Source organism: Notolepis coatsorum, assembly GCF_963971535.1.
Source record: "Notolepis coatsorum genome assembly, chromosome: 6".
Taxonomy (NCBI): domain Eukaryota; kingdom Metazoa; phylum Chordata; class Actinopteri; order Aulopiformes; family Paralepididae; genus Notolepis; species Notolepis coatsorum.
The window spans coordinates 96,991,491-97,000,473 of NC_140170.1; the positions used below are offsets into that span (position 1 = coordinate 96,991,491).

At 40.9% G+C, this 8,983-nt stretch overlaps 1 protein-coding gene across 1 annotated transcript; it reads left to right on the forward strand.

Moving 5' to 3' along the window:
* The first annotated feature begins 6,294 nt into the window (after positions 1 to 6,294).
* On the forward strand, positions 6,295 to 8,773 carry LOC311230574 (cytokine-inducible SH2-containing protein-like). The gene is made up of 3 exons (XM_084316891.1): positions 6,295 to 6,833; positions 7,383 to 7,543; positions 7,831 to 8,773. The coding sequence occupies exons 1-3, from the start codon at positions 6,814 to 6,816 to the stop codon at positions 8,340 to 8,342; spliced, it is 693 nt and encodes a 230-aa protein (XP_084173017.1). The 5' UTR covers positions 6,295 to 6,813; the 3' UTR covers positions 8,343 to 8,773.
* Positions 8,774 to 8,983: the final 210 nt, after the last annotated feature.

Sequence of the window (8,983 nt, forward strand, 5' to 3'; positions counted from 1 at the left end):
TACAGGAAAGGAACAAGTTGACGCAAATTCATAAGTTTAAGTGTTTTGAAGTTTCATAGATTTAGTGTATAGAATGAATATAGGGCTAAATTCCTCTGACATGTCTGTCATGACTGAGGCTACATTGTCCGTGCACAGAAATGAACAGCTGTTGTCTGTTATGATAATAAGTGTGTTATGGTGAAATGGGGGCAAATGTGATGAGAACAGTAGAAGTCATCATTTCTTCTTAAAGGTGCACTATGTGGTTTTGGGGGAGAAATGTGAAACTCAAGAGCATATTATGGTACATTTTCACAACTGTCCTCAGGAAAACTGGGTGCCTGGAATACGGTTTGAAGCTAGAAAGCTACCTGACAGGTTACTGTTTCACTGTTGTTGTTCACAAACGCAGCCCCGGAGAAAAAAGCTTACAAAGTTTACAATGCTTATACGTTTGATTCACAGTACAAACATTTTGATTTATGATGCCATACTGTAAGATGGATTTACATGTGTAGTAAATATGTTTTGTAAACTAATTGCAAGCTTTTTAAATATAAACAAATGTCTCTTCCCAAACTGGACCCTTCAAGTTGAATTACAGTTATGGCAAGGCCCTCCCATTGAGAATGGTTGTTTGGGCTCGATAGGAACATTTTGAGATATCATATTTTGCCTTTACAACTATTGTAGTTTCATAAAACATATAAAGCAATCATCAGAATTCAAAACATGTTCTTGTTTTTGTATGCGCTGCATTATACACACCAAGCTACTGAAAACACTTTAATGGCCATTTTCTCAAAATGATCTATTCCCTTCGAGGTAAGCAACCCCCTCCCCCACACACTATATCACCACAGTTGACATGTTGCTTCTTAACAAAAATAGCTGGTAATTTACAGGCTTTTTTTTGGGAACGCTTACGGTATGTCTTCCATTTTATGGGGTATTTTACATTAAAGAATTTGCATTCTATTTTTCACCCTATCATATATATATTTCACTCCTTCCTTTTTTAAATAACGCATGATAGAAATAAAATAATTAAAAACGAAAAAGAAGAAAAACTAGTATTTAGCATTTTATTCTCCGACTTAATCCACTGAGAAAGATAACTAACTTCTAACATGCATTTTTATTAAATATTAGCTAACTTGAGTATGTTAATAAAATATATAAAATGCATAATACAAAAGATTGTTTATTTTGTATCCAAATTCAGTGTAATGTAAAGTTGAATTCAGATAGAATCCCTCCCCCCATATTCAACGGGAGTACACCCCTTTAATACAGAAATGCAACAGACTAGTCTAGTCTGCCCCGTCGTTGCTATGGCCTAGACTGGCCTGAGGGGGCAGCAGATGGCCACACCAGTCTCTGAACCCGTTGACATGATGAGTGGTGGGGGGAAAGCTCCATTACTGTACAGATTTACCAGAGGGCTCAGACTATAACATGACAAGTACAGACATGTTGACACCCCTATAGGTCAGCGGTGGTTGATACTGGCTAACAGCCTATTCACACTATCTTCACGTCATCATAACATGAACTGACTAATAATACATACTGTATAGGCTACTTTTTACCCATATGAAAAATAACCATAGTATTCCCGACGTACGCACCAAATGTAAAAAGGATACTATAGTGATCCACCTTGCATTTCTATAATATTCCACAATAGAAATACTATAGTGAATCACTACAGTATTTCTACATTAAATGTAGTGTGTATGAAGAAAACACAGGAATACTACAAATCACCACAGTATTTCTGTGGAAAATATCTGTAGTGCGTACAAAAAGAAAAAACAGTAATACTATAAGTTTTACTATAGCTAATTTCGTATGGGTTGGGTTAGTGTAGGGGCTGCCTCAATCCATCTCTTCAGCAGATTCCAACATCAGCATATCATCACATATTAATGACATTCATTTAAATATAAAATAAAGTGCCTTTTGCTGAATTGATAATATAGCCATGTCGATATTTGTATGGTCACATTCTTAACATTAAAGGGATAGTTCTGGTTTTTGGAACCCCAGCCCTATTTACTATACTTACCAACAATGACGTTGTTGATCTCTGGAGTCCTTTCTCAGCACAATCCATGCCGTTCCTCATACTAGCTCCGGATAGTTAACCACAAACCCATACAAGGTCAGTGGGGTCAAGCTGAAGACATCTAAAATGTACTCTATACAGTGCACACAAAGTAGAGTTCAGTTGTCTTCCATCAACGTGTCAGGAGCTTGACCCCATTGACTTTACATATGGCATATGGCTCGCTGATAACAAACTATCATTACACCTGGGCAAAACAGAGTCCATTCTCTTCGGTTCAAATAACAAACTCAGCAAGACCGACAGCTTCTCAGTTACAGTGGGTGACAATATTGTCACAAGGAAAGAAGAAATTACCTACCTGGGTTCCATCCTAGAGGAAAATCTTTCCTGTGACAAAATGGCATCCAATGTAATAAAAAAAGTTAACCAACAAACTCTATTCTTGTACCGGATCTCCTCACTGGTAAACAAGAATACCCTGAAGACTCTGGCAGGAGCACTCATTCAATAGTACTACGACTATGCTTGCACCTCATGGTACCAAAGCACCTCAAAGGCGCTAAAAACTAAATTACAAACATCTCAAAACAAACAGGTCAGACTACTGCTTAACCTTACTCCTAGACCTCACCTCACCTCTGCCCACTTTGACAACCTAGGATGGCTTAGAGTAGACGACAGAGTACAGCAACTTGCAATGGGCCTGGTCTACAAGATACACTACACGACCAAGGTACCCATGTACATGTCAAAATACTTCCCAAAGGTCAGTGAATACCACGATCACAACACCAGAGGGAGCTCCACAAATCATGTTAAACCCAGATTCGGCTCAAACAAGGGACTAAACACGTTTCGCAATTATGCCACATCATTGTGGAATGCCCTACCCAAAGCTGTAAAGGAATGTGAATCACTACCCACTTTCAAAACCACTCTCAAAGAACACCTACGGGAGACTGCAATTCGAAACTGGCCCCTGTAAATGTCCTAACACAACCCCCTCCAATGTACAGTAAATGACCAAGTATGGTTCTGTCAATATTCCAATGTACAGTTTTGCTTGTACAGTTGTACAGTGTCCCCCACCCACCCCTCCTACCCAACCCCTCCCCCCCCCCCCCTACCCAACCTCCTCCAATGTACAGTTTCAACGTCAAATGTATATACTCTCGGGGCGCCCTCGTGGCGCATACCACAGTGCCTCGCGCACCTACGCGGCCGACCCGGGTTCGATCCCAGCTCCCGTCGTTATTTGTCGCATGTCTCCCCCACCTCTCCTCCCGTTCGCCCTCTCCTCTGTCGGTCCTGCGTGACCAATAAAGCTGTAAAAATGCTAAAAAATAATATATATATTTTTTTTATATACTCTCTTTTCTGGACTCTTTTTGTATCACAAACAGTACTGTATTTGCAAGTCTGGTATGTCATAAATGTACTGTCTATCTGTATGTCGTGTATGTCATATATGTTATGATGAATTGAAAATGGGGGACCCTGATGTAAACAAGACGAAAGTCTTTCTCTGGGCCCCGTTCCCCGTACCTGGCTAACTGAGTTAGCCGGATAATTTCTAAAAAGTTTGAGCCTGGTCGAGAGCAGGGTTAAATTCAGTTAGCTGGATGAACCATGGCCACGCCCACACAAAGAAATGCCAGCTCGCTTCCTGAAATGATTCTCACAGTCTAGATCTGCATTATACCATTCTGAATTATGTTTCTGTGCTTCGTTTTCCTAGAGGGGGCTTTTGAAATGTATAATAATAGAACTAAATGCTGATAATAAATCATATTCAGCCTATAGATTTACTTTGTCCTAAATAAAATAATGCACGTCATATACGGCGCTCGGAGTGCGATACACGCGTGGTTATTTTAATAACGGCGCATTGCAAATGTGAATCCTGCGGGGATATTTTTAATGAATTAAACCGTTTGGCTCTGATTAGTTTCATATATTCTCCGCTGTAGATTTGCTTAACGGAGCGCCCGGATTGTGTTTCATTCAAGCATAAAATTGAAGTGTCTATGCGTGGATTGTGGTTTTTGTGGATTATGAATTACGAGGACTCTGAGGATTGTTGAATTGTATCATCACTCACACGTTATTGTGATATTGTAACTGGGATTAAAATGTCTGATGAGATGCGCTGTTTGACGGATTTGAGAAATTGAATGAGCCGTTGACGTCACATTAATGCATTTGAGAATAAAGAGATAAAACTTCATTCAAAAGAAAAATATTCGAAACACGGGTCTCTTGTGCATTGATGGATACACAATGGATATATCCCATCTGGCACAGTGGTGCAACGGCCAGTGTTCGCTCCTGCAGCGGGCGACCCGAGTTCGAGACCTCGCGTTTCCAATATAATTTTTTTGGAATATAATATTAATGATTATACGCAAAAGTAGCCTAGTTTTAAGTTAAAATATTATAAATCTACATGCATTGAGGATGTCATTCTTTATATAGCTCTCAACGTGCACCAAATTGAATTATTCCTACATTGCAAAAAGAAGAAAAAGACTAGAAGAAGTGGGATTCGAACGCGGGTCGTCTGCGTGAAAGTCAAAACAACCAACCGTCACACCACAGTGCAGATAAGTAAAACATCCACCATACATCAATCAATGGGTAAGAGAGCCGTATCCTTATTCTGAAACAGTTGAACTAATTATTTTCGCTAGCAAGATCTCATTTGATTATCCATTCCATAAACCTACTGCCAGCAGGCAAGTTTAAAGAAATATAATCTGATTGATTGGGGTAATGAGGGACTTAAAATTTGCCTATAGATTATGCATTTAACTTGTCGGCGAGGCTATTGAGCCGTACTGCAATCTGTTAATAAAGTTTTAAATCAATTAATCAATCAATGCCATTCGAAAATCAGGATTTCTGCTATCGATACTTGCTGGCTTTTCAACTGAAGCGGCTGCGCGCACTTATCCTGGGTCTCAAGTCTGGTTCGAGTTAACGAGACTGAATCCACCTTTGAGGAACAGGAAAATCCCGGCTTCAAACATCGGGTTAATTGAATCTGGATAATGGGACTCTTGATCGACTTAGTTGAACCAGGTACGGGGAATAGGGCCCTGGTCTGCATCCCCTTAACAATGGTATGTATTGAGCTGTACTGTACTGTACCCATTCTGCAATCTGTTAATAAAGTTTTCAATCAATCAATCAATCAATCAACATTAACAACAGCATCAGTCAGAGGCAAATAGGGCTAGGTTTCCAAAAAAAGATTACAATCCTTTTAAGACCTTCAAAAAATACTTGAAATAAATGTTCATTGGCTAAACATCAGTTCAATTCAGGTTAAGTTGCATTAACATATACAGTATATGGGACTGGCTGAAATTAACTATGGTTTGAGTCAAGAATTTGATTAGAGCCCCAGTTATTAATTAAGTGGTCTCATGGTCAGAAGATAATATATCACATAATTAAGTAATGACAGATTGACTGGGATGACCTTTTTTGTGCCGTTTAGCTTTGACCTAAAGGTGAATGGGTTCACCGGGCAACAAGATGGAGACAAACGGCCACAAGCCCAAGGTGATACATTTTTGGAGATGGGAGCTTATCTAGACACTTTGGAACAAAACAGAAGAGGTGAAGATAAGCAAAGTATCAAGCCCAGTTTAACAGGAATGGGTATGTGGGAATGTTCGTGGAAACGAGATGCAGCCTAATAGAGGCAACAAAGAGAAAATGTACTTAGACGTTGGAAAGCTATTTGGAGGAGTGAATCATATAACTTCCAGAAAATCATGGGATATGTTCAAACACTTTTTGCAATCGAATAATTAGCAATATGAGGAATACTAGCCTAGTAGTAGATAACACTGTCAAACGAGATGACAATTCCCTTATGGTGCCATCATCAGTATTATTATAGTATTTCCCCCTGGCAAGATTGCCTTTTCTTTTTCTTTTTATAACTACGTGCGTGTAGTAGGCATAATTAGTTGCAGAAATCTCGGGGAAAGCGTGGTGTTTTTCCACCCCTGCAGGGAAATCTATATTACTGGAAATAGCTTGCGAGCATTCCTATTATCTTAATGGTGAGGCGCTGGATTCTCAGAATGTAAGCCAGGCTAAAGCCCGGTGGGCGGAGATCAACCCGCAGTGATTCTTGGAAAGTGGAGACAGAGGGGGGGAAGCTCCGACGCGATTCCCGGGAGCGCTGCTGGTTCAGTGGAAGCAAACGCGGCGGATGAATCGAGCTTCGACCACCTGAACCAAAACAATCTGAAAATAACCAATTTAAAAATTGTTACTATTAATGATTTCGGAAACATAAACTACAGGCTTCCCCCCCGACGTTTCTGCGTGTTGATCGACATGCAGATCGGTTCAACAGGAGTCGGTGCAGTTTGCCTGACGTCAGAGGCGCTGGTGTTCTGAAGAGTTCTCAGAATAGAATTCTAGGAATTGGTGAATTTTAAAAGCCAAGCCTACACCGTGTCCTTCACACATTTGAATCTCGGTGTGGAGACAACACACTCCACATTGCTGCTCTGTTTTTTATGTATAGTGTAGACATTATTTTGACATTTATTGTTATATTTATTGGTAGTATATTGTTATTGAAATAGCATATCCATAGACTATTTGGATACGCGAGGCGCCCTTTTCCTTAAAATATCATTTTTTGCCTTTAAAAGTACGTGTATTCCTTTTGTCCCGCATTACATATTCTTTGGAAGTAATACTAATCGGATCGACTGGATTCTAGACGCAAAATGATTCTTTGTGTTCATGGGTAAGTTGACATTCGTTTGTTTCCTTATTATCCTTTGTTCTGTCGACTATGTTCAAAACATGGTTTGTTAAAAAAAAGTATCATACGAAGCCATTTAGTTGATCAATACACCGTTCTAAAACAGTCCTTAAAAATAGTCCATACCATGAATATACCCTAATTATTTGTTTGTCATGGTCAGTTTTCGAGTTGTAGGCCATACAAATAGATTCTGACTTCATAATGAACTGTAAACATCTCCGGTATAACTATCATTATAACCTATACTTACTTCAGTGTCTCTCCTTGTCCTAAGTGTCAAAGTTGGACACCTGCTAATTAATCAGCAGCCAAAATCATTAAGACTAATTTAATTATTAATGAGCTTAAATCATTAATTAATGCTGCGGAATTTCCCTGTGATTTATAGACCACTACACAAAAGCGTAATAAGATAAGAAGTTAGGGAAGAGTGCCCAAATTCCATAAGGAATAATGATGATTAAGTCCCTTTTTTTGGAAAACATTGTATTTCCTAGTAATCTCATTTAAATAATGTCTATCTTTCAGTCCTAGAAGTGTTCTGCCTTCTGGCCTGATGAGTGAGGCCGCGCTGGGCATGCGGACAGGAACACTCTCACCTCACTGCCTACAAAGCACCCCTCCATTATGGGACCCCACAAAGGACCTGCGAGCAATAGCCAGCAACTTCTGCTATCTAGACAATTCAGGTAAGGTTATTGTGATATTATTGTTATCACACCAGCTCAGTAGTAACCAGAATTGGCAACTGAAAAATATATACAAAATCTTAGTAATTTTCCCCCTTGTTGTGTTCCTCGTAATGATATAACTTAAGTTAATTTCAAGACAATACTTATAATCAATCATAATAATAATTGGTATAGCACTGTTCTTAACTAAATTACATTATTGCACAATACAGTGCAAAGTGCAATATGGAGAAGATGTAAATAAATAAATGAATAACAACCTGTGTGTGTGTGTGTGTGTGCAGGATGGTACTGGGGATCTATAACAGCAGCTCAGGCTCACGCTGCTCTTCAGGAAGCTGCAGAGGGGTCTTTTCTGGTCCGGGACAGCAGCCACCCCATGTACATGCTCACCCTCTCCGTCAGGACAGCGCGGGGCCCCACCAGTATACGGATTCAATACAGTGGCGCTCGGTTCCTCCTAGACTCCAGCTCCCCGGCCCGACCCAGCCTCCTGTCGTTCCCCGACGTGCCCAGCCTGGTGCAGCATTACATGGGGCCGGGGAGGAGGGTGGAGGAGGGGAAGGTGGAGGAGGACGAGGTGGTGGTGGAGGCCCCTGCCAAACCCTCCCTGTGGACACTTCAGGAGAGCTCGGTGTTATTAAAACTCAAGAGGGCCGTGTACAAGCCCCGGGCCTTGCCCTCTCTACAGCACCTCACGCGGCTCACCATCAACAGGCACTCTGACTGCCCTGACCAGCTATCACTCCCGAGGCCGCTGGTGCGCTACTTACAGGAATATCCCTTCAAGGTATGAGATCTCATCCCTGGAAAACTCTAGAGTCAGGTGTGTGGGGGGGCAGTCACACCGGACACACAGTCGACGTCCAGAATCTGTAAAGAACTGATGAGCTCTGGTTGTAGACGTGGTTTCTCTGTAAAGATGGTGGGGAGTAGCCGCGCGCCCTTCCCCCCGCGCCCCCACCACTCCCGCCCTGCGAAGCAGAAGATGAACTCACAAACAAAAACCTCGACGGTACTGTAACGTACTTATCCTATGAAGGGATATGAAAAACACTGTCCTCGACTACCTGAATGCTCCTCGGTCTGCACTGTTCCCGAGCAATGACTTGTTTTCTCTCTCAATGAGACACATTTTCACCGTTTCATTTTTACTGTCACAGTAAAACATTTGATTCTTTATTTTTTTTCTACCTTTTGAGTCTGTAATTTTTTTTTTATATTAAAAAGAACATACTAGAGCCAACATGTCTGTCTTAAATGTTTGCATGTGAGTGCTACGTGTGATGGTTAAAATGTCGAGTCACTGGGAGAAGAGACGGGTACGGTGACCGTACAGTATACGTATAACGATTTGTAATGAAATGCCTGCGCTTGAAATTACCTTTGGAACACACAACCCCTTTTGTCCTTTGAGCTCTCATGAACACGAGGGAG

Excerpts from the sequence above, each read along its gene's own strand:
- LOC311230574 (XM_084316891.1), top strand. The coding sequence starts at position 6,814 with ATGATTCTTTGTGTTCATGG. Across the intron at positions 6,834-7,382 it reads ATGATTCTTTGTGTTCATGG|TCCTAGAAGTGTTCTGCCTT; the intron begins GTAAGTTGACAT and ends TCTATCTTTCAG. Across the intron at positions 7,544-7,830 it reads CTGCTATCTAGACAATTCAG|GATGGTACTGGGGATCTATA; the intron begins GTAAGGTTATTG and ends GTGTGTGTGCAG.